Source organism: Lipomyces tetrasporus (genome assembly GCF_029532465.1).
Source record: "Lipomyces tetrasporus strain NRRL Y-64009 chromosome Unknown POJ06scaffold_3, whole genome shotgun sequence".
Lineage (NCBI taxonomy): Eukaryota > Fungi > Ascomycota > Lipomycetes > Lipomycetales > Lipomycetaceae > Lipomyces > Lipomyces tetrasporus.
The window spans coordinates 1,778,453-1,802,514 of NW_026611598.1; the positions used below are offsets into that span (position 1 = coordinate 1,778,453).

A 24,062-nucleotide genomic window follows, 5' to 3' on the forward strand; every position below is an offset into this window, starting at 1 on the left:
GCGTGGGGTGGGAGGGACCGTACCGGATTGAGGCGTGCGAAGGGCAAAGGTCTAAGGGAAACGAGATCCAACGAAAGAGGAGTAGCAGCGCCACGTGTTATTGGGGGTGGGTTGTCGAGGGAGTATTGGGGGATGGAAAACTGCGGATGCAAGCAAGCGTTGAGCGTAGTTAATGTGTGCGAGACCGGGCTGCCTGGGACTGTCGCTAAGTGCAAGCGTGCGCGCGCTCTTCGCTGGGCTCAACGCAAAACGCAGCTAAAACGGGGAGTAGTGTTGGCGCCCATTTTTGCTTGCTGCTGCGAATCGCCCCGCCTGGCCTGCGTGCCACTCTTTATCTAGATAGGCTACTTCTACTTTCTAAATGTATCCTCTTTCTACCAGCAAATCATCAAATACACAATAATAGAATTAACAATTCGCAAAATTACAGATCACAGCCGCTCTCGTTCGTCTACGCGACGCTGCTTGATCGCACTGTGGTGTGATAAATATTGCTCGATCCCCATACCAGCGTAGTATATACAATTCAATTTAATCATTCCTTTGCTAAGAATAACTGTTTCATGATTTATAAACTGTCTCTGTCAGCTTAAATTTTGGTTATCTTATTGGCTTTAGGGACAAGATCTGCAGGAGTATTGTTTCCGTAGTGCCTTGTTAACTGAGGATGAGCATGCGGATGCGAATGCAGAAGAGATCGTTCGACAAGACCTCACGCCCGTATACTATAATAGTCAGCAAGAAATTTTGAAGCAGAACTCTGTCAATAATTAGCAAGTCATGTGCACAGCGGTCGTGCAACTATCGCGATAACTCTGGAATTCATTTGTGGCCAGCCGAACGTAGATTAGTATTTTACTTTTATACTATGCGCTGTCAGAATCTGGTTCTAGTGTGGTGAACCTCGACGGTACAGAGTGTGATTGGAGACTCGTATGTGGTGGTTTATCATTTAGAAAATACGAAAAGTATGAAACGCCTTATCATGCATATCCGCAACAATCTCACACGCCCTTCACATTCCTCTTCCTCCTCTTATTTCTCTTCTTTCGCGCAGTCTCAATCAGAATACTGTCAACTGCATCGTCAAACCCATTCCACTCGTCAGCATCATGGTCGCCATCAGCCACTCGTTTATGACTATGTGCATCGTCACGCTCGAGCCCTGCGACAAAGAAGCCAATGCCACCGTCCACAATCGGGTCAGCCCGCACACATCCGTCCGCTATCTCTTCCGGACTCTGCTGCCCCCGCATCCCTTCAAACCGTTCCGTCAACCCTCGTCGATGCCAAGTCGGAATGACGTTGTCCCGAGTCATGGCCCGCCATCCCAGCTTCGCAATCTCGGGATCGGTCAGTAAGTTCCGGACGACATCTTCGTTCTCTTCAGAGTATATAGAACAGGTAGAATACACAACCCTCGTCGCCTTTGGAAACTTCGTCAGTGCATGCTTCATTATCTTGGTCTGGAAAATCGACAAATGCAATAACCGCTTCTTCAGTGCGTCACCACTTGTATCCTCACCATTCTCTTCGTGCTCCTCTGTCTCGTCGCCACTAGCTGCAACAACAAACCCTTCTTTCCTAAAAATACCCGACCCTGAGCACGATGGATCACACAATACCTTCGTAACCTCCTGCCACTCCTCCGGCGTACCGTCCGTAAAGTCCCTATTCTCCACTCGCACAATGCTCGCGCCGGCGCGCTTAACCATGCGTTGCAATACCTTTGCCCGATCGGAATTCAATTCGTACGCAATCACTTTGCCGATATTGCCCATTATCGCGGCCAAATGCGAGGTTTTATTCCCCGGCGCCGCGCACGCATCGACGACGATTTCCCCAGGCTCTGGAGAGAGGATGTGGGCAGGGAAGCAGGACGCGCGGTCTTGGACAATTAATTCGCCGCGTTGATATGCTTGTGTTGAGGTAAGTTTGCGGGTGTGTGAGTTAGCGACCGCGTAAAGATGCGGGATGTACTTGTCCGTGAAAATAGTCCCCGGCGGCGGCGGAAATTCTGACGTTTCCGTGAACGGAAGGGAAGCAGGAAGCGAGGACGACAGTATCTTGTTAACACGAATCCAACGTATAGTCCGATCTGACTCATTGTCAATCCACTGTGACCCAGTACACCCTCGTTTGATACATACCACTACTACTCGAGTTGAACTCCGCCAAATCTCTGATTCCTCGTTTAATCTTTACCTTGGTAAATTCTCCTTTCAGTCGTGTCTTGTGCCGCAATATCGCGTCTTTCAGGGGACCTTTACCGGCCGTTATACCCGTCTTTGAGATCAAAAAGTCGTGGACCAGGACAATGGCCAGGCTATACGATATCTACCCTATTACCACTTTTCGCGTTCTCTCCACAACACACGCAAATAAGCAAAACACTAACCTTCTCATGCTTTAATAACTCAGCCTGGTTCAACACGTCATCTATAATTTCTTTATACCGAATCGTTGACCGTAGCAATGCGTAAATGCGCTTCGGGTCGGATTTGAGTGACGGCAGCGACGTCTGTATTGCGGATTGGAGGTCAGAGAAGTTGGATGCGGACGATTTGGCAAACGAGGTTTTCGGCTTAATGAACTTCGAGGCATCGAGATAGAGGTTCATGACGGATCGTGAGCTTAGATCTCAAGCAAATATATCATAATTATATTTCGATAGTCAAATCAGCGTGTCACTACCCCTTTAGGTTTGAACAGACCTCGTAAAGTAATTTCCAGTCTTAAAAAAAATCGATGGTGTGAGATGGGTTCCCATCGAGCCGCACAGCAACAATCAGCGTTGCCGTGCACCGTTCGCCAGCAAGGCAGCTTAAGCCGCAGGAACCTGACTATATAGAGACGGCGAGTAGCTATTTGACGGCATTGTAAGGTATTTGATCTTCTGCGATCAAGCGAAGAAGGGAACATACAATAATGTATCATTTAACGAAAGGTTTATACCTGGTACTAACCAGGAAAGAAGGTATATCCTCCTTAATGTCTCTGGCTGGAATGATACTAAGCTTCTACAGAATACTCAGTTTTAATACTGGGATTGGATAACGCTGGTAAAACGGTATGTGGAGAGTAGACAGGAGCAGGATTGTTCGTGTCACAGATATATTGACGTTACGATTAGACATTACTAGAGAAACTGAAGAGCATCTATAACGACGGCCGAAGCCTCTCTCCTGAGAAAATTGTTCCCACAGTAGGCCAAAATGGTAGGTATACGTCGTGATGCTTTAGTCTTAGATATCTACTAATCATGGAACAAGTCGGCCATATAACAATTAACAACATGAATCTCAAGATATGGGACGTTGGCGGCCAGGAGAATCTCCGAACCCTGTGGAAAGCGTATTATGCAGAATGTCACGCCATAGTCTTCGTCGTGGACTCGACCGATCGCGCGCGGATTGAAGAATGCAGGGATACATTACGCACTATCGTCACGCATCAGGATACGGAAGGCATACCCGTTCTCATGCTCGCGAATAAGCAAGACCGAGACGATAGTCTTGAGGTCGAAGACATCAAGGAGATTTTTAATAAAATCGCAGAACATTTGGGTGCGAGGGACAGTCGTGTGTTGCCAATTTCGGCATTGAAAGGCACCGGTGTTAAGGAAGCAGCCGACTGGCTTACGATTCGACTGGCGAGAAATAAGCAGTACAGGCCGCCAGATAAACGGTAGTTCTGTCTGTCGTGTAATGTTTTGTTTATGTTGGCATTTTTGTTAGAGGTTAATTATGTGACACAAGTAGTATACGGAACGGCGTTGTTTGTGATTTTGCATCGTTTGTCGATCTATCGTTGGTTCAACTATTTCATCTAAGTACTTCATTGCAATAAGCAAACAACCCCATGCTTAGTTTCCAGATGGCATCGCTATGAATTGAAAGAGCACGACGTGACCAATCATATTGAAATTAGCTAACTCCAACTCGAAAGTTTGCTAAGCGGCCATATATAAATTTACACTACGACGAGGGAAACATGATCAATAACTCCATTGTTGGTTCAGCCGTTTCAGGCCTAACCCTTCGGATAGCAGGTTCCATCTTGCTCCCATCCATAATCAGTTTTCAAACACCCAATGAATACTCACATTCGGCTTAAACTGTAACCTGAAAGAAACAATACAATCGGTCGAGGAAGCAGCTTCAATGTCCAGCGAATGGGCATCACGTGCAGTCCAGCACGGCCATAATTAGTGGGACTGCTATTGTACTCAACCTCCACGCGAAGATCTCCCAGAGACGTCATCGTTGCGCAGCGTCGTTCAAGCACAACATGGCGTCGCTAAGAAGCCAGAGAGTGGGCTCAGCAGCGAATATAATCACTGGGGGAACACTCTAATCAGGTTCGACACTACTTCCGCAGATTGATTTCTCTCAGCGGTAATAAGATGGTTCTGGACAAGCTAAAGTCGAAGTTTGAGTCGAAGTTTGAGAAAGCGATCGGAGGATCGTCTATTCGTCCTCCTCCATACCCCTCACAGCCGGCTTCGCGACGCGAGATCTTCAAATATCGACTGCAAGTCGGCACGAATATTGGTGGGTGGTTTATGCTGGAGAAGTGGCTCGCGCCATCACTCCACTCGTCCAACAAATCGTCCGACGACTCTGAACTGGCGGCTGTGTCTGCCAGCGTGAAAGACATCGGACTTGACCGCACGCGGGCGAAATGGGATCACCACTATGACTCGTTCCTGAACGGCGAGGATTGGACTTGGCTGGTTAAGAAACATGTGAACGCGATTCGAGTGCCGTTAGGGTATTATGTTCTCGGTCCTGATTTCGTGAGAGGTACTCCCTTTGTGGACGTAGCGGGAGTATACGAAAATGCGTGGACGAAATACAAACGCATGCTTGAGCTCGCGAAGGCACATAACATTGGCGTTTTGGTCGACTTGCACGCAGTTCCAGGTGGCGCGAACGCGGACTCGCATTCTGGAGTCTCAGGCGGCGGCAAATTTTTCAGTTCGTCGTTGCATGTGTCATTGGCTATTGAATGCATCGAATACATTGCGAGGGAAGTGAAAGATTACGACAATGTTATTGGGATTCAGGTGGTGAATGAAGCGAGTTATGGGGCTGAAGCAGAAAAGTACTACGTACAAGCCGCCAAGAAAATCAGGGAGATTGACCCGACGCAGATTATAGTCATCTCGGACGGATGGGATCGAGGAAAGTACGCAGAGTTTGTGAAAGACAAACCGGGCATGCTAGTCGACACGCACGTCTATAAATGCTTCTCGGAAGCAGACAGGTGTAAGGCTCCGAATCAGCTGGTCGCAGCTGCCGAGATGGAATGGCTGGACACAACCATGATAGTGGGCGAATTCAGCTGCACCCTGGATACGCAGACTTGGAACCGCGTGAGCAAATCGGATCGGGTAAAATTCCGTGCCGAATACGGAAGAGCGCAGTTTAACTGCTTTGCGCAACAATCGGCCGGATTCTACTTCTGGACGTACAAATTTGAGCAGGGAAGTGGCGGCGAATGGGACTACCGAGAGATGGTCAACTCGGGGTGCATACCGATACACGAGCGCACGAAGCATAAGGTAACTTCGAATGGGGAGCAGGAAGCGCGTCTCGCCGTTCAGGCGCATGCTGCTTACTGGCACGATCACGCCAAGGGCGAGAAGATGGAGCACTCGCGCTATCAGGACGGTTTTCTTACGGGATGGAGGGACGCCGCGCAGTTTTGGGCGGAAGACGAGAGTAGGATCGGACAGCGGGCCAGCTGGAAGAGTGCTCGTGTACAGCAGCATGTTCAGAGGAATGGGACCAGCAAGTACTTGTGGGAGTTTGAGCAGGGATTCGATACTGGGACGCAGGCCCTGCTTCAATCTGTTCAGTAAGACCCTTACTTTGCGTCGTGGCTTGTGATTTTTTTAGTATACATTATAACCATGAAACGCTCTCTTGTCTGTTTGATTGTGAAGTAATGTGGCTAAGTATTGTGTTCGACATGAACAAAGTGGAACAATGTCAGCGTATCATCAATGCAATTCATGCCTGGGTACGGCAAGGGTAAGGTACGCCCGGTTTGACGTAATCGACCCCTGCGACCATCGCGAGGCTGAGCTAACCGACGACTGTTTGACAGACACAGACTCATATCCCCGTTGCGCACATTTCAATACAATATACAGACAGTAATACTACATATATATCCAAATTGAGGAATAGTATCTTTTATATGCCAGCGCAAATTGGATCTGTCGTTCTCTGCGGCGGACGGCAAGGAAATTCAGTCTTTGTAAATTCCATCTATGCTACCAACTAGCAGTGCCAACATGACGTCAAATATGGCCAACAAACTGGAATTCACAAAACCGACTCCCATGTTGCGACTTGCAAGTCGCTGGTCACCATAAATCATCACGTTTTCGCCGATGAATAGGTCAGCCTTGTCACAACTATATCTTACATTGTACTATGCTAGTCACAGCTAAGAATCCTGGTGGTGGCTGGCAACCCATCCAGGGAGAGCAACTGGGTGAAGGGATAAACTTTGGACTCGCTGGTCCCTTGCTTCTGCCAAACTCAATGGATCTGTGTAACACTCGCAATTCATCCGATCGCACATTGCAGAATGTCCGTCAATCGCCTTCGCCTATCTTCAGCGTCTGCTATTCTTCGGCTGTAGTAAAATGCAGTAGCAATTTGCATATTATTTATCGCAATACGTCGCTTGAGGCTGACAACAGTTACACCACCTAGAGCAGATTGAGTTGGCGCTAGTGCTGCAATCAACGACCCCTGGCATTGAGAAGGCTCCGATTGTTCTTTGACATTGTGGGTAACTGAACAAACTCTCCAGAGCACTACCATCAAACTTTTGAGGAATGTGGAACTACTAACTCTGTCACAGTGTGATATCGGCACACTTTATCCTTCCAATTCCAGCCGCGCCTACTCAGTCAACAGTACAATAACTGCGATATACATCGGATAGGTATCAGCCAGCTCACGTTGTGCCGCATTGAAACTAGCGGTAGCTTTCCCATAGGATCGAAATCGTGCCCCGAACCTTCTGATCCGACTAGCTGAGAGTTTTTTGAGGCAGCCTTAACTGGTCGGTGCGTCTGCTTGATTGTTCAGTCATTCCCTTGCTTGAGCAGAGCTGGTGACCACCTCGATCATCATTTCTATTCCTCGAGGGTTCCCTGCTTCTTTCTTTTCTCACTTCCATGTCCGCTTCACCTCGTGCGCTCGACCCATACTGATGTTCCAAGTTCTTGGTCCCACGGCGTCGCCTCCTCAGAAGATTGTCCTGCCCTCGTCATCGCCCGGGCAGATTGAGTACTATATGAAGCAGCCTCTCGACGACTATACCTACATATCCTCCATGTCTCTGTCCACGACCGCGTCACACTTGCCCACGCCGACACGCAAAGTGGGCCGCCCGCGCAAGAACAGGGCCGGCGTTATCGCCATTGTACCCCCGTCTGACTCGACCATTCCCCTTCCTGCCGCCAGCGGTCCGCAGACGCCACCTCCGACCGCGTCCCGGGAACATCACGACCTTCCGCGTTCTCAGATCCCGGTCACGCCTCAGTCAAATCAGCGTCGGACAACCGGCAGCAAGACTGTCCCTCGACCGTTCATCACGCCGCAGTCGTCCTCGAGACCACACACGCTCGATCTCTCGCTTTCGTCCAACAGACCTTGGTCGTCCTCGTCCCCGCTTACGTCCCCAGGGGAAAACGGACTTGGAATATTTGTGAATCAGGGTATCCAGCCGCCGCACGACGTCGACCCATCGATGATCTACCCGGATCAGAAAGAGGTGCAGGCGGCCAACATGCACAGCACCTATACCACCCTTTTCCGCTCCCCAATCCAGTATCCGCCGTATCTCGGTAAAAGATCTCTGAGCGACTTTGCAGCTTTGTCAAGCAGCGCAATGTACGGCACCAAAGAACGGAAACGGGCTAGCGCACGGACTCGGTCACAGACCGATGAGTACTGCAAGTCATTGTCGCCAACTACTGCCACCCAGCCTCCTACCCCCGCCTCAATTATCTGCTTTACAGTGTCGGAAACAGGACAAGCCATCATTGAGTGCAAGGAGTCTCCTGCAATGCCTGCAACGCCTGGATTACACTCTAGAATGTTGTCGTCGTCGACATCAATCTCGACGCTATCCTCGTCTACCTCCCCGTCATTGTCCGATGATCACGAAGCTGACGAGGTTTCGGAAGCGGAGACGGAGATTTTCAATTCTAAAGGTGATGGTATACTGCACAATGACGCCCGTGTCGCAATGGCGAAAGTTATCCGGCGCCAGCAATCGCTTCTACAGCAGTACCGCGAACAACTGGCCGGTCAAGAGCAACAGAAGGTGGATAGCAGCGAACGTAAAAGGAAACATCCCCGTACTGGTCACCACCATAGGAAATTGAAGCTCCATGACAGCAGTGGAGAGATTGTGTCACGTGAAAAGTCTCCTGCCTCCTCGATGGATTTTCCGAAGTCCAGCTTAATGGCTGTTCATCCGACTCAGTTTACTCCAGGGATAATGCACCAGGAGTCGTTTGCGTCACAGCCGCTTCGAGCCGGCAAAGTGCAGCGTCTACATACGCAACCGTTGGGGGCCCTGCACGATCAGCCACAACTGCAGCAGTCCCAGGCGCAGCAGCTGCAGATGTGGCATTCGCCAGCCGAAGACACACCAAAAGACCCCCCCAAAAGGAAACGTGGGCGCCCGCCAAAGAAGCAGGAGCTGCAATATAAGGGAAAGGACGGCGATGGTGTCACAAGATGCGTGTGCGGCTATAATGATTGGTTTGGCACGCCCATGGTTCAATGGTATGTCATTTTCGATCGTGTTTTCAAAAACAACAGTCGTACTGATGATTTAGTGACTCATGTACGTGCTGGTTACATATGTCGTGCGTCAACTTAGATCCTCGACTCCGGATTGTCGGCGCGTGGTATTGTCCGCTATGCACGTGCGGCGTTCCAGCCCGAGCAAACTACTAGAATGTTAATTTCTTATCCGCACTTTGTTAGAGTATCATAACGTACGCTATCTTCAATTTTCGTAGTAGTTAACTCACTTGTATGTGATTCAAAAGTATGTGTCATCGGTAGCATTCTTGGGTTTTGGTTAGCTTTCTGTTTTCGTAAATTTGCGGCGTTACATCTTTGCTATTCCAATCAATTTCAGTGGTACGTCGTTCAAGCGATTTAACGTTTAAATTATCGATGAAATTTCATCCTTTTTGCAACTTGGCATTTTGTATTTTGCTCAACTTGAACGGTGCGGAAAGGTTGGAAATCTTAAGAAGCAGAGCGGTTTTCAAATGTGGAGATTTCGTTATCTTGCATGTGCTTATGACTAGCATTGGGGTGAATTTATTGCACTGATTGATTGTATAACAAATTATTTTACATTCTATGTATTCTCTAAGTGGTTCGCTGAAGTCCGACAACAAGGTTTTACGGTTTCAGGGGCACGGTCATTGGGTTAGGTCTTTTTACAAACTCTAAATTTTTCCCGCTTAGGGTTAGGTCATTTGGCCGGTGGATGGCACACAGTTTGGTTAGGGCAAACTTCCGGGAGAGAAGTGAACCTTCTCCTAAGCGCCTTCTCCTAGCGACCCTCAACACTGACATATTCAGTATCGAGCTGCTAGCGTAATATTGGCAAGAAAGAAATGTCAGCTGAATTCGATCCGTTGACGTCGACATTGCGGCCAGGTATGTTACCCATTCGCATTCGTATGACCGACATATATCTTCAACTGCACATGTTCGTGCAATTTGCATAGAAGACTTAACGAGGAAATAATGATGTAGCAACGGACGCAATTATAACACTGCGGGTCATCAAATCGTTTGAATACCGCACTGAACGGAACTTGATTCTGAAGGATATTGATCTGACAAAGACTACGGTTGGTGAATTACTCGATCTTGCGAAGAAAGGTCAGTTGCCTCTGTGAGAGAGTGGATGGGAGAAGGAAGGATGGAGCTGACGGTGATTGTAGATATTATGACGCAAGGCGCGTTTCGGGCACTTCGGAATGTTGAGTATGGTATGTTAAAGAATTTGGGTTGAGTGACGTGACCTTTGAAGTGTAACTAAACTGTCATTTAGATACGCTAAAGCTGTACACAAAAGCCCATGGATCAAAGGTGTTCTTCCTTCTTCCACTTTTCTGCAGACGACTTGGAGCTTACGACAAATAGACTACCAATCTCATAATAAATCTTGATAACGACGATTGGATACTGTCAGATCACAGCAAAACTTTGCAACAATGCGGTATAGGTATGAATGCCCGCGTTCCCCTTCGTCTACTACCGAATATAGTTGGTGGAATTTTAGTAACGTGAATACGATAGAGAATGAGACTGAGATATCGTTGTTCAATCGCGAGCTGTATGAGGCGTATAAATTGAATCCCATCGAGAAATGGTGATGATGGCGCGAAAGAGCGGAGTCAAACTGGTATGTGCGGTGAACGTTAAGAGTATTCGATGGAATTGCAATTGCGACCAATCATGTAACACCTAGCATGAACTGAGAAGCCACTATTATGCGCAATGTCACGCCCTCAGTCGATCCGCACTGTTCGAAAGTAGGGATCCTGGCTCATGCACCTATCAAAGTTACGAAAGCATTTACTTCTTGTGGTGCTATTAGCAGGTCCGACTTTGTGTAGCACATAATTTGCAATCTTTTATGTGACTACCATACAAGATGATGCTCGTTCTCAGCGGCAATTGCCAAGAATATTTTCAAATGAAAGCGGCACGATCGGCCAGCGCCGTGAACGCCCATTCGCGATGGTGAGCCTATCCATGTTCATTACATAACTCTTAGCCGGGTATCCTAAAGACTGGTGCCTTACCGCCCGTATGTAGTCAGTTCAGCGGAGTAATCGACTGACTGTTTGAGGGCAAATGATGATGACCGCTTGGTGACAGCTAAGTTATGACCATGCGGAGACTGGGCTGCCGGTTGTGAAAAACAGCCAAAATTATATTGATATTGTAGACGGCTTAATGAGTTACAGAGATGTGACGGTGATAGGTACCATTTCGTCCCACGCACGATTGCGGTTGTCGAGAAACTACTTATTGCCCAGGCGCAGATAGTAGGATGTCACTGAATTACAGGCAGAATTAACAGTAGATACAGATGGAACGCATCCGGTACGTCGCACTCTCCAGTTTGCTTATTTGCCGCCAATGCAGCAGACCTGAGTTGACATAGCCCGTAGTAAATCGATTCCAATTGGGACACGGCTTTTGTAACGATACAAACACCCCGACGTTGCATTCGCGCAACGGGTAGGCAACTTCTGGACAAGCCGAAGATGTCTCTCATTCGAGATGTATCTGACTACAAAGCCGGCCAGTCATGCAGACAATCAGAATATTGCTATACATGTATATGTACACTCTCCCGCGTCAGCTTTAGTACACGCACCCTATCAATAAATATGTCGCGACCTATAGACCAGCAATTTATCGTCACATACGCGCCTAGAATCCGTACTTAGCGGGGTAAATTGTACGTGCATGCACTAAAAAATTATTCGAACAAACTATGGCAAAACAATCCCAGTACAAGTGCCCGTACGCCACATATCTATAACATTCAGATATCAATTTAAAGAGCAAACAACTCAAATATGCATAAACACCCCAGTAGATGTCGGCCGACTACCCACTAGTCCCTCCCTCTTGGTTCAATTTTGATCGAGCAAGACCAAATAGTTCTTCCTGTTTCCGGAGCAATTCTTCTTCGGTCATACCCGACGCTTCGAATTTGCCAACTTTTCGTTCACGTCCCTGCTACAAACTCTGTCAGCAAACTCGTCAATAGACTATAACCATGGTGTCAACAAATACCTTCTGGGTTTCCTTATGCTCTTGAATAACGTCCCGTATCGGTTCGATATAATCCGCAAATCCAAGCTCCTGTAATGCCTTAATCACATGTTCAGAGGCAATCGTCTTTTTCGCCTCTCCTTCGGCAATATCATTTGCCTGTGTAGAGATTAATCCTATAAACTCAACGCAGCATTCAATCAAGGCATCACGCGTCTCTCGCGAGAAAACAAGATCAGCGGGGATAATTTCTGACACAATTTTCTGCACAGTTGCTAAATAAGGCATATATTAGAAAAGCGTCGGAAGATGACTTACAAGTCGTTATTACCTTTTGGCAACGAAAGATCATCCGAACTGGGTGCCTCGCGATCAGACATGATGTACCCGAATCAATCAGCCAATCAGTTCTTTAGTTAGATATTTGCAAGATACGTCAATTCCGAAGCGTGGTTGCCATCAAGGCGAGAAACCTTCACTTATGTCGCCGTACGTTGTTTGATTTCGTCCGTCCGCACGTGGGATTGCCTGCTGCGTAGTTGTGAAACTGTGCGTACGTAAGTGTCAGCACGCACTCCCACTAGCTGCGTCGCATGGCAAATTGAAAACCTGGAGAGGCGATGCGATCTGCTCAAGCGGTAAAGCAGTCCATATAATAAGCACTGCACCCACCTCATATCGCTAAATATATCAACCAGAATCATACGGTTGCATGCGCGCACATGTTCAGGCTATAGTCACGATTGTATAGTCTAACACGACTAGGGTGCGCGAGACTGACCATGAAAACCTCAATGACAATGCCTGATCCAATGGACACGATTCCATCTTCTCCGACACAGATCTACCGCAACATGTTGATCCTCGAAGAGTCGTTGCGGTCACAGTATATAACACTCCGTGTTCGCCGGTATAAATATACCTTGTTCTGCGCATTGTTAGTGACTTGGACAGTGTATTTCTACTATGGTGTGTTTATTTGGTACTCAGTCTATGCCTACGTACATCTTATCCACAAGCTGTGCCTCATGATCGGCGTCGTCACGCTCAGTCTATTTTATTTATCTGGTCTATACTCTAAGACGATGGTCTTTCCTCGCAGGTTCATCTCGAACTCAAACAAGGGCCTACGACAGTTCAATCTTAAGCTCGTCTCAACGCATTCCAGCAGTTCAAAAGCTCTCCTGGCAGCGGCAACGCGTGCGCTAAATATCGCATTCTACAGAATTTGGTATCGACCGCAACCGCCACCGCCATCTCATCACGCAGTTTCGGCGTCTTCAAAGACGCATAGTGCGCAGGCACATCACAATCAAACAGCTTCTCATCGACGACGATCCTCATCAATTTCGTCCAGTAGTAAACCGCCGCTAGCATCAAAGACCGCCGCTACAAGGCTGCCATATTATCACTACTATTACTATCATTATAAGCCACCAGGAGGGGATGTAGTCAAATTGGTCTTGCTGCCAAAGGCCTTTAGTGCCGAGTTTCGAGAAGGCTGGGAGGTGTACAGGCAAGAGTACTGGGAAAGGGAAAATGACAAGAGGGCGGCTCGTGCAAGTGGTTTAGTCCCTTGCTCATGTACATATAATGACGAAACTAATGGTAGTAGTAGCGGTAACGGCAAATGATTATTGTTTAACATGGGATTTGGGTTCGGATCGGTTGAATGCATACGGTTATTGGCTGCTTGTAATATATTGTCCCTTGTCTACAATGCTAGCTTGTTAAATGACTTGAGTGCAATGAAATTCTAATAGGCATATGCATAGGCATGACTGATAGCCGTTGAAATCATCATTGACATGCTGAAGTAATTCGGCGACACTTACAAAAGAACTCGCGAATAGCACGCTAATTCACATAAGTCAACATAAAATATTATGTATTGAGTTATAAAATATTTGAAATAACAAGAAAAATCACTCAATAAAATTTTGGTCACCCCTTTACAATTCCATGGCAATAAAAGATCCTTAACTTGTACACCCAAGGCACGGACATTAAATGAGGAAACAAAAAGACAATACAACCGAAACTGTTTAGAGTTTGTCGTAGTACTCCTCGTATCCTGGAACAGCCTCCTTCGATCCGTGTCTCTTTCGGGCCTCCGCGACGATCTGACCAGGCTTGGTCGACGGGTCAAGTGGAGAGCCTCCCATAGTGGCCCAGTGGTCGAACACCATCTGAGGGAATGCCTGCCCACCAGTAGCTTGTCTGAGCTCACCCGTGAAACCAAAAGACTCATTCACGGGCAAGTATGCCTTGACAGTAAAGAGAGGAGTACCCGGCCGCTGTTCCTCAGATAAGACCTGGCCACGCTTCTTGTTCAAAACACTGTAGATACCGCCGATGGCAGATTCAGGGCACTGAATCTCAACCAAGAAGACAGGCTCCTGGATACGTGGCTCGGCGAGGAGAGTAGCAGCGTAAACAACTCGTCGCATGGTGGGGATGATCTGACCACCACCTCTGTGAATAGCATCAGCGTGCAGAACAACATCAAGGATGTTGACACGGACACCACGCAAGTTTTCGCCAAAAATAGGACCCTCCTTGGTAGCCCACTGGAAAGCAGCAACACAACTGTCCTTGATTTCATTAAGGTACTGAACGGCCTTGGTCTGATCAACGACAAGGTTAGCACCAGTGCCGTCGGGACCGAAACACCAGATCTTTCGTCCATCAGTCACATCCCAACCGAACTCATCAGCCAAAATTCTAGCACGGGCCTTGAAATCATCTCTTGGCGAGACCTTTCCAGTCTCGATTGCCATGTTGACTTCCTCATCTAGAGGAGCAGCTTTGACGAAGATACGGTTGTGCTTATTAGGAGATTTGGAAAGAGCAGTCATACTTGATTCGGCGCTAACAGTTTCACGGTAAGCGACCACAGGAGGAGAGATCTTGAGAGGAATACCAGCGTGGTCCTCCTCCAAGTCCTTCAAGCAAATCTCCAAATGGAGCTCTCCAGTACCGGCAACAATGTGCTCACCAGACTCGGACATCTTCGTCAACACGCATGGGTCAGACTTAGACAAACGCTTGAGACCCTCAACAAGCTTGGGAAGGTCGTTGGCGTTCTTAACCTCGACGGCAACCTCGACGACAGGAGAGACGGAGAATTTCATGACCTTAAGGTTGTGGGCGCTCTCTGAGGTGGTCAAAGTACCAGACTTGAGCAAAAACTGATCAACACCGACCAAACCGACGATATTGCCAGCAGGGACATCATCAATAGGCTCGATGAAACGTCCCATCATAAGAACAGTTCGCTGGATAGCTTTGATGAAGAGATCCTCCTTCTTACCAGGCTGGTAGTTAGGACCCTGAATTCTGACCTTCATGCCAGATTTGACGGTACCAGAGAAGACACGTCCGAAAGCATAGAAACGACCCTTGTCGGAGGTAGGAACCATCTTAGAGACATAAAGCATAAGAGGTCCGTTAGGATCGCAGTCACGAATGCCAATAGCACACTCATCATCGGCAGGACCTTCATAGAGTGACTCGGCACGGTAGGCCTGCGCAGTAACTGGAGACGGAAGGTGAAGCACCATCATTTCCAATAAAGCATCGGCAGCAGGCAAGAACTTGCGCATGACAACCTTGAGAAGAGCTTTGCCCTCGAGCTCCTTCTCGTCACCTTTCAGGGAGATCTCCAGCTTCTCTAAGAGAGTGGGAATCTGATCCTTTTTGTAATTCATGATAGCGTCGAAGATTCTGAAAATGGGGTCGAGAATGAACATGTTAAAAGCACGCTCCAATGGCTTGCCCTTGGCATCAGTACCATTCTTCGTCCACTTCTTGGTAGCAGGATTGAAGTAGTTGTCACCCCACAATCTCTCCATCATCTTGTTTCGGTCGACACCGAACTTCTTGGAGTACTTGACAGCGAACTGACGAACCGTGAAAGCCCAGCCATGGAGACCGGAGCCAAAAGCAATGGTGCCCTTGTCAGGGTAGACCTGAACGTCACCAAGAGCCTTATCGAAGTACGTGGCAATGATCACGTTAACCGACTCGACAGTACGGGCGAAAGACTGGTACAAATCCTCCTTCGTGACCTGGAGCTCAAGCAATGCACGATCAACCTTGTTGATAATACAAACTGGCTTGATACGCTCACCAAGAGCCTGGCGAAGGACAGTCTCGGTCTGAACGCAGACACCCTCAACGCAGTCGACGACAACGAGAGCGCCGTCAGTGACGCGAAGAGCAGCAGTAACCTCAGATGAAAAGTCAACGTGACCGGGGGAGTCAATCAAATTGATCAAGAACTCATTGCCGTTGGTCTTCTGCTTAATGTCCTTGACATCATCATCGTTCATCGCGGCGAAAAGTGAGATTGCAGTGGACTTAATTGTGATGCCACGGTCCTGCTCATCCTGACGGGTATCAGTGAATCGAGCCTCGCCAGCCTATAGAATTCAAGTCAGCATAACGCTTTTGAAATATGCTCGCCGTTTCCTTCGCCAATACTAACCTTAGCGGCGGAGATAATACCGGCACGTTGGACAAGGGAGTCGGTAAGGGTAGATTTTCCGTGATCGACTACGCTCACACATTAATATATATATTTCGAAGACGACTCAAAATGGAGTACAAACCATGGGCAATGACGGACATATTCCGTACATTGGTGACCTTGTTCATAAGACCTCGGATTTGCTATCGTCTATATTAGTATCGATCTTCCGTTATGATTCACAGTCTCCGAGAGAAAATTCAGGCTATTTCTTGTCCCGTAATATTTCGGCGGAAGTTCAGTACAAGGTAACATACGTCAATTGTGAAGTTAACTGCGGAAAAGAACCAGTTAGCTATTGTCATCATCGGATTTTGCGCCAAAAAAAATCACTAATTGACGGCCAAGTACACGAAAGAATTCAAAAAAGCAAACGTACCCATTGTGAATTAATTCGAATCGGTCAGGAACAAACAAACAGATGGATGTATATGTGGAACGAAGACACGGTGATCCTGAGCCGTGAGCTGATTCGGGGAGAGAAGAAAAAAAAGTGGAAAAGCGTGATAAGAAAGTGCTACATCGGGTACTTTTCAGCATGAGCTCTCTGCAGACCGATGCCGGTAATGTCTGTGAGGTTAGGGTTAATCTGCTGCTGTTCGGTCGTAAGCTGCAATTGCGGCAGAAAGGGCAGAGCGTATCGCCGAAACTTTGTATATTAGAGTATCAATTACTATGTTCTCCTAGCTGACTTCTATGCTATTGAGGTCAGCCAACTGACCTTTCAAGAACTCTCGATCACTCGTAGTACGAATCTCAAGCTCTGGGTGCGACATTTCCCTGTGGGTTCCACCAGCAGGAGGACCTCCAAAAGCATGTACGACGTCCTCATAAACCTCAATTATACCTTCCATATCACCCTCATTAATAAGCACATCGGTTGACCATCCTGATGAGACCCCATCAACGTCAAAGCCTTCCTTAATGAGTAGTATTTTTGACCACGAGTCCCATCCTGAAGGAATAAGCAGGGCGTCCCTATCAACCACATTTGGTTGTATATTCTTAGATGCTTCGATTAATATAGTTCTGGAATGTTCTGAAAGCAGTGACGGTGAAAGGAGATAGAAAAGGAAAGGAAATAGCGACTTCGAGTCGGCGCTTAGGTATATTATGGCTGCGCCATCTTGTATGGCATTAGCTATGGCACCGAGACACATCACCTCGTAGGTTTGTTCCTTCACTTACGTTTGAGCAATACAGTCCTCAAAAATTGCTGTATGAAGTCGAACTCGTCATCTCTCCTACCAAACTGTCGCTCTAGCACTTCTATCCTTTCCGAATTCAGGACAGCAACCAGCAGCTCTACTCCTAAAGGCGCATCGTACTCTCCCTTTCCAAGAGGAATTTCAATTTCTGCAGACCGACTCGGTAAATTCAATGCCTCTGTGAATGATATACTGGATAGCTGTCTGTATCGCTGAGAACCTACGGAATCATTAGCCATAGATCAGACAAACGCGAAAGTCGTCGCCGCACATTTCCGCAGCCCAGATGCAAAAACATCCTGATCCAAATGCTTTAACGCCAGCTTATTCAAAAATCTGATATGTTGAGCGAGATCGCGAACCCACCGTCGTGGTTCCTCCCAGTCTAACAGAATCGTCACTAATAAACTCTCGAAAGTCACTTCGTCTCGTTCCCATAAGTCCACTATCAGCCTTGCATATGGGTCATATATTGATGATAATGTATATATATTTAATCGTAAAACAACATCTGATTCTAATTAACTAAGGTCACTTAGAACCATGGCTTATTATACCTTCTTGATCACGATCGAAGACATCGAGGTAAGTGTATCCGAGAGCGAAGTCGTTAGCTATTTGGGACGGCCGTCCTTTGATGCTGTATGGCCCTGATCCAGCTGACGTTACAATTTGTTGAATAAACGACTTCTGTGCAGTTGGCGATCCACCTGGTACAGTTGCCAATTAGTTCCGGACAATCCTGACGGACTGTTCACGCGCCTTACCTAGAAGTAATAGCGTTCTAGAGGTGGTTGTCTTAGATATCGAGGCTGACACCAGAAGAGACGACCAAATGTCCATGGATCTCTATTATGCAAAGTTTGCTGGTTTTGTAAATTGTAACTTCCCTATTGTTTATTTTGTGTTATGGACTTAATTGTGACGCGAAGGGGTGTAAGCCTTAGCGCGGCGTTTGTAAGTTTACACCGCGTCTGCTGTCCGAACGTGTGAACCCGACGGACGGATTGCGACGGTTTGATATGAGACGGGCATCCACCACGACCATCGCCGCTTTCCAGTTTAATTTACGGTGCTCAAAGCCATTTGCAGGCTCATAACTGCCAGAAATGAATCTTCATAAGCCACTGAATGCCAACGCGTCATCGGGGGCGAAGTTGCTCTGCTCGGCCTTCAACCAGGACCAAGAGTGCTTCGCCATCGGCCACGAGCATGGTTTCCAGGTTTTTAACACTGATCCCATGGAGCGTCGTGTCAAGCGAGGTCGGTGGAATGTTGCTACGGTTTAGATTACGTCAGTTCTAATATAGACTTAAAGAGTTTTCGGATGGCGGAATCGGTATTGTTCAGATGCTGCATCGCACAAACTATTTGGCATTAGTAGGCGGAGGACGTACGCCGAAATATCCACAAAATAAAGTGAGTTTGACGACTTCGACGATCGATACAATGCGGAATCTAATAACTTAGGTCATAATATGGGACGACCTTAAGAACATGGCTGCTCTTTCGCTTGAATTTCTGTCACCGGTGCTCCAAGTGCTCCTATCCCGAACCAGGATCGTTGTATGCTTGCGAAGTAAGATTTACGTTTACATCTTCTCTTCACCGCCTGTGAGACTTTCAGTATACGAAACAGCAGATAACCCTTCGGGAATATGCGCGCTACAAAATAATCGCTTGGTTTTCCCCGGCTTAACAGAAGGTCATATTCAGATTGTAGATCTTTCTCCACAAGGGCAAGAACGCAGTCTCGTATCCATCGTACGCGCACACAAAGGGCGGATAAAATGCGTCGCAGTAAGCCACGACGGGTCGCTAATTGCGAGTGCATCTGAAACGGGAACAATTATTCGCATTCATGCTACTTCAAACACCGCCCTGCTTCACGAGTTTCGCAGGGGTATCGATCGGGCTGTGGTCCATTCTCTTTCGTTCTCACCATCATCCAACAGGCTTGCATTGATTTCAGACAAAGACACACTTCATGTATTTGATACATCTCCGTTGTCTGAGTCCAACAATCGCAGACATATATTATCTAAAGTGCCACTTCTTCCGCGGTATTTTTCTGGTGAATGGAGTTTTGTGTCAACCAGAATATCAGACCAACGGATCGGAAGAGGAATACTAGGGTGGGCCTCTGATGATTGTATTGTAATAATTTGGACTTCGGAAGGAATGTTGGAGAAGTACGCTATCAGAGAAAAGAAGGACCAGCATGCCCGGAAAGTTGCAAAAGGGCTTGCATCTAACGGAAGCACAGGAAATGTTACAATTGGTGGCCTTGGCGATCCCTCAAATGAACAGTGGGAACTAGTACGGGAGAGCTGGCAAAGTTTTGAAGGGATATAATGAAATCAAGGGGATATTATGACCACTGTATTATAATAGGATAATTTCCGGATGTAGTCAGAATTTATTTTGACAGGTAGCATTGTCAGTCACATAAGTGGTGAAGGGTTGGGCAGCATTTTGAAATCCCGGCATAGGCTACAGCTACTGCTAGTAACCCGCATCATCCAGTTTCAAGGTGACCTGCCGACTAATCAAGTATAAGATTCATTGAGGGTCGTTAAGACTAATCACAAATGCTTGCGGCCCATATCTAAGACCTAGTAAAATGCTATGTAATGAAATAATCGACAAATTTGAACTCCGAGAATTAATAGATCATTGCGGCGCTTGTCCGCTCTCATCCCGCTGTGCCTGCTGGACAATAGATTCCACAACATGTCGCTCATCATCATTCAATTCCTTCGAAAGGAACTCGCTGCGAGAGGCACTGTGCTGGAGAGCAACAAACGCATCCTTGAATGCAATATATACGTTCAACTTGTCAAGCGGCGACTCGTACAACGGCTCCTCTTCGAGCGCTTCGTCCTCATATTCATCATCATACTGATATTTCGCCTTACTTTCCATTCGCGCCGCTTCTTTGTTCAGGAAGTCAAGATATTCATTCGCCTGAGAATCATCCTGGTCGCCGTCTTCATCTTCGTCATCCCAGTCACCCGTATTGAGACTATCCACACCGTCGTAATATCCGGTATCACCGCCCTCAAACTCCTTGGACAATTCCTCTCTTCGCTTCAGCGCCTCGGGAAGGGTCTTTAGAAGCTGCAAAAGGCCATGGAGCAATTGCGGGAATCCAGGGCGAATACTACCTGGAATATGATCGTCGGGTAATGTTATAATGCCGAGAATTGCCATCACAGACAGCTTCTTATCGTGGACTCTGGAGAAACTCTGCATATTGCTGAACCAAATGTTGAAGAAATTTGCTGTCTGAGAGCTTTCTTCCAACACCCTGAAGGTAAGCAGAGGATTATAGTACATGCAGTTCACTGTAATTTCGATCAGGCTAACCAAATATGCTTTATTCTTCAATGCCTCGGTTTCATCTCGCAGTCGGCCCAAAGCGAGACTAACCAAATATGAGATATAGCTGTCCATACTTCCACGTAAATTGAGGAGCAGTGTTTGAACGAGTCTGCACGCGTCTGTTCGGTCGATAGCGCCAAGGCGCTCGTCGCTTGCAAAAACCGTGTTTATGATGTCAATCATTGCCGCGATATAGCTAGGATTAGCTTTCATTTCGTCAGCGCCGTAAATGATATAATTCTCGAGTGCTGGTAGGAGTTCTAGTAACTTTAGTAAATACAATTTGCCAATACTAAGCAACATCAAATACCATCGAAATAATCAATTGCTGTCGTCTTAAAGGCTCTGTGTAACAGACCGAACAGGCTCCAGAGACTAGGCGTGATTCTCTTCAGACAGAAACTGCTTGAATCAATGAGTTCAAACACTTCCCCATACATATCTAAAGTCTCATTTAATATACGCATAAGAAAATGCCGGTATTGGGTCGGACTCACCACTCTGTTCGTTTTCCAATACAGCCGAGATTACCGGCAAAATAGCATGCTCTATCCTAGCAACAATATCCGGAGAATTGTCTAAACTCAGAAGTAATGTCCCCAGAGTATTCACTATACCTAATGCCGCCATGGCCTTCTCATCAAGATCACTAAATTCAATACTATCATCATAGTTATCCGGGTCAACGCTCTGCTTTTCTATGATCTCGCCAAGCATGTGCAAAAATTGATCTCGAAGTTGCTCTGCTAGCTCAACCGCAAAAGGCGCCAGCTGTGCAGAAAACATATCAACGAAGTCCTCCATGACTCCGAGAAGAGAGTCCATATCTATCTGTTTGGTGAGCTGCATAAGCTTTTCCATAGTAGCTTTAATGTTTTCGGACAAAGCGTTTCGGATTGATTCGTGTCTAGCGAGGGGCTGCAAAGCCAAGGCAGCTTCTACTTGCACAGGCAAGTATTTATCATTGAGACAAGCCGTGATACTGGAGTAAATAAAGCTGATATTGTTCAAGTCTTGGAATTCGGCATCGGAGAACCTGTTAATAAGCTCACAAGCACGAACACGTAAGAAACCGTATGGGCTGTGGAAATCTGGGAAGATGTACTGAACAAAGAATGTCTCCATCATTCCAGCGACTGGACTTTTCTTGCCAAGTATGATATGCGACAAAGAACCAATCATCCGCAAAGCGCCTTCCTTCTTTCGGGCATAGCTTTCATTATCGACATGCTGCTGCTGTGAGACAACGACGTTATTGATAAAGGACAATATACTATTGAATGTAGATTTTCGTCGGCGGTCAGCCAAGGTAACTAAAAAGTTTGTTGCAGCAATATCCGCTGTCGGGCTCTCGTCGAATATATCTATGCGCTTGTGAATATATTCGACTGGCTCATTCTCGAAAAGCTCGATATCGTCGTCAGTCAGACAAAGTAAGGGGAATACCACTTGAGAAATTAAACTCTCAACATGCTGCTTCATTATCTCCCAAGTAGTCTTCGTTTTCACACTGGATCTAATAAGCTTATGCCTTGTTTAAGAGGTGAATGACATCCACGTACCACTGTTCGAAATATTCCAGAATACAGTTTAATGCGGGCCGGCTTAGCCACAGATTATTCTGTATCCACAGCTGAGTCTGATGCAGATACGCTTTCAGGATCTCAGGTGCGAAGTTGACAGCAAAATTCTTCGAAAATTCCTTGTAGTCTTGCATGCTATCGGTCAACGACGCAGGATCGCCATATCGCGAAAAGAGTCTATTCAGATTGCGGTAGGCCCATTTCTTCGACTTCCACCAAGGGTGAAGCTCTCGATCTTGTTCATCCTCTGGAAGGTCTGCCGCTGGTATATCCTTCGCAACGACTTGGAGCAATAAATTACCCCACGGCAAGAGAGCGGATGGATCTTGCAGCCGTGGCGATAGCTCGATCTACTGACAGTTAACCTCTCAAGCCTCCATGTTCGTAATTTGTTGCACGGTCTCACCCAAATAGCAGACCTGTAACTCTTCATGACCAACCGCATCATATCACCCGCAGATGGACTATTCTCTGCCAAGAGTGAGTTCGCTATCTGCAATGCTATCGGGAACGCCAATTCCAGAACGCGATCCAACGAAATCCGTATCTCATGGTTACGCCATCGATATGTCTTCGTAATTTCGTTCAAACAAACAAGGCCGGCGTATACATGCTGGACATCTTGAGAATGTAATAACTGGAGCGTGTGATCTAAAAATTCCGGCCATTTCTCTGGATAATCGTAAGCGATGACTTTGTTGAGCACTGATATCAAATGATGTCGTGTCTGGGCAGGCGCAGTAATGATCGCAGGAATCAATCGTTCTCGGAAAGCAGGCTTCTCCGCTTCTGGGATGGCTGTCGATTTATTGAAATCATCGAACTCCCAGTTTTTGACAACTTTGTTCTTCAAGTAAACGACAGCTGCAATTAAAAATTTTAGAACTACCTTGATTCCAACTGCTACCAGTATACATACCCGAGATTTGAACCGTTCCCAGAGGTTGAGACTGAACGATATCCAAACATGCTCCAATAAATCCAGATGCTTTGCTGGCCTAATGAACCCATTTAAATCATACTCTCAACAGAACGCCCAATTCTAAAACTGGTGCGAAAAGTATATATGCTGCCATACCTCGCTAAGTTGTAATTCGGCTTCTCGGCGAATATTAGGATTTGCATCAAGAGTGCACGCAAAACAATGGTGTAGAGCATTCACATCCATATTACAATAATTTGACTACCTGGATGCAACTTGCTCACTCTCCTGGAACAAGATTCCCAGCTGCGAAAGCACCTAAGCCGTGTAAAGGTTTTCAGGCAGCTAGACCAACCGATGTGGAGCCCTAGACAGTAAATAATATATATTTAGGTCCTCTAAATTCACCAACTGCAGGAGATCGAACTACTTTTTAAAGGGTTGAATTTGCGAATTCCGAGTATACCGCCGCAGTAACGATTGGAAGAAAATTCGTAAAACCCTAGCATAAAGCCAAACGTTAGGTAGTTGTGCGTTATTTGCAAGCCTATGCGCAAATTGAAACCTCAGATGATG

General features: G+C 46.9%; 11 protein-coding genes across 11 annotated transcripts; 6 read left to right on the forward strand and 5 right to left on the reverse strand.

The window, feature by feature from the left end:
* Positions 1-760: 760 nt before the first annotated feature.
* On the reverse strand, positions 761-2,740 carry POJ06DRAFT_81140 (S-adenosyl-L-methionine-dependent methyltransferase). The gene is made up of 3 exons (XM_056191597.1): positions 2,399-2,740; positions 2,151-2,337; positions 761-2,098 (listed from the first exon to the last, which is right to left on the reverse strand). The coding sequence occupies exons 1-3, from the start codon at positions 2,618-2,620 to the stop codon at positions 1,005-1,007; spliced, it is 1,503 nt and encodes a 500-aa protein (XP_056045757.1). The 5' UTR covers positions 2,621-2,740; the 3' UTR covers positions 761-1,004.
* Positions 2,741-2,806: 66 nt separating this feature from the next.
* On the forward strand, positions 2,807-4,052 carry POJ06DRAFT_249338 (ADP-ribosylation factor family-domain-containing protein). The gene is made up of 4 exons (XM_056187154.1): positions 2,807-2,977; positions 3,027-3,070; positions 3,134-3,218; positions 3,273-4,052. The coding sequence occupies exons 1-4, from the start codon at positions 2,929-2,931 to the stop codon at positions 3,689-3,691; spliced, it is 597 nt and encodes a 198-aa protein (XP_056045758.1). The 5' UTR covers positions 2,807-2,928; the 3' UTR covers positions 3,692-4,052.
* Positions 4,031-6,214, forward strand: POJ06DRAFT_249340 (glycoside hydrolase superfamily). Its single transcript, XM_056187155.1, has 2 exons — positions 4,031-6,043; positions 6,115-6,214. Exon 1 carries the CDS (start codon positions 4,406-4,408, stop codon positions 5,864-5,866), a length of 1,461 nt encoding a protein of 486 aa, XP_056045759.1. The 5' UTR covers positions 4,031-4,405; the 3' UTR covers positions 5,867-6,043; positions 6,115-6,214.
* A 605-nt stretch (positions 6,215-6,819) lies between these two features.
* POJ06DRAFT_249342 (uncharacterized protein) lies at positions 6,820-9,412 on the forward strand. The gene is made up of 2 exons (XM_056187156.1): positions 6,820-8,822; positions 8,876-9,412. Exons 1-2 carry the CDS (start codon positions 7,237-7,239, stop codon positions 8,994-8,996), a joined length of 1,707 nt encoding a protein of 568 aa, XP_056045760.1. The 5' UTR covers positions 6,820-7,236; the 3' UTR covers positions 8,997-9,412.
* Positions 9,413-9,597: 185 nt separating this feature from the next.
* On the forward strand, positions 9,598-10,768 carry POJ06DRAFT_81198 (uncharacterized protein). The gene is made up of 6 exons (XM_056191599.1): positions 9,598-9,716; positions 9,816-9,944; positions 10,007-10,054; positions 10,117-10,154; positions 10,209-10,290; positions 10,365-10,768. Exons 1-6 carry the CDS (start codon positions 9,674-9,676, stop codon positions 10,439-10,441), a joined length of 417 nt encoding a protein of 138 aa, XP_056045761.1. The 5' UTR covers positions 9,598-9,673; the 3' UTR covers positions 10,442-10,768.
* Positions 10,769-11,521: 753 nt separating this feature from the next.
* POJ06DRAFT_81239 (histone-fold-containing protein) lies at positions 11,522-12,420 on the reverse strand. The gene is made up of 3 exons (XM_056191600.1): positions 12,190-12,420; positions 11,880-12,133; positions 11,522-11,819 (listed from the first exon to the last, which is right to left on the reverse strand). Exons 1-3 carry the CDS (start codon positions 12,236-12,238, stop codon positions 11,691-11,693), a joined length of 432 nt encoding a protein of 143 aa, XP_056045762.1. The 5' UTR covers positions 12,239-12,420; the 3' UTR covers positions 11,522-11,690.
* A 250-nt stretch (positions 12,421-12,670) lies between these two features.
* POJ06DRAFT_194633 (Spo7-like protein-domain-containing protein) lies at positions 12,671-13,492 on the forward strand (the record flags this gene model as incomplete). The annotated part of the gene is made up of 2 exons (XM_056184958.1): positions 12,671-13,058; positions 13,299-13,492. The coding sequence occupies 2 exons, from the start codon at positions 12,671-12,673 to the stop codon at positions 13,490-13,492; spliced, it is 582 nt and encodes a 193-aa protein (XP_056045763.1).
* Positions 13,493-13,903: 411 nt separating this feature from the next.
* POJ06DRAFT_280804 (P-loop containing nucleoside triphosphate hydrolase protein) lies at positions 13,904-16,517 on the reverse strand (the record flags this gene model as incomplete). Its single annotated transcript, XM_056189904.1, has 3 exons — positions 13,904-16,282; positions 16,348-16,415; positions 16,472-16,517. 3 exons carry the CDS (start codon positions 16,515-16,517, stop codon positions 13,904-13,906), a joined length of 2,493 nt encoding a protein of 830 aa, XP_056045764.1.
* A 337-nt stretch (positions 16,518-16,854) lies between these two features.
* Positions 16,855-18,510, reverse strand: POJ06DRAFT_249355 (dynein light intermediate chain-domain-containing protein). Its single transcript, XM_056187157.1, has 5 exons — positions 18,365-18,510; positions 18,155-18,307; positions 17,869-18,108; positions 17,578-17,817; positions 16,855-17,515 (listed from the first exon to the last, which is right to left on the reverse strand). Exons 1-5 carry the CDS (start codon positions 18,438-18,440, stop codon positions 17,073-17,075), a joined length of 1,152 nt encoding a protein of 383 aa, XP_056045765.1. The 5' UTR covers positions 18,441-18,510; the 3' UTR covers positions 16,855-17,072.
* A 90-nt stretch (positions 18,511-18,600) lies between these two features.
* On the forward strand, positions 18,601-20,155 carry POJ06DRAFT_220738 (WD40-repeat-containing domain protein). Its single transcript, XM_056185613.1, has 3 exons — positions 18,601-18,860; positions 18,916-19,016; positions 19,068-20,155. Exons 1-3 carry the CDS (start codon positions 18,707-18,709, stop codon positions 19,950-19,952), a joined length of 1,140 nt encoding a protein of 379 aa, XP_056045766.1. The 5' UTR covers positions 18,601-18,706; the 3' UTR covers positions 19,953-20,155.
* Positions 20,156-24,055, reverse strand: POJ06DRAFT_249363 (armadillo-type protein). Its single transcript, XM_056187158.1, has 7 exons — positions 23,643-24,055; positions 23,484-23,562; positions 22,971-23,428; positions 22,544-22,914; positions 21,479-22,491; positions 21,292-21,423; positions 20,156-21,241 (listed from the first exon to the last, which is right to left on the reverse strand). Exons 1-7 carry the CDS (start codon positions 23,730-23,732, stop codon positions 20,271-20,273), a joined length of 3,114 nt encoding a protein of 1,037 aa, XP_056045767.1. The 5' UTR covers positions 23,733-24,055; the 3' UTR covers positions 20,156-20,270.
* Between the last annotated feature and the right edge of the window lie 7 nt (positions 24,056-24,062).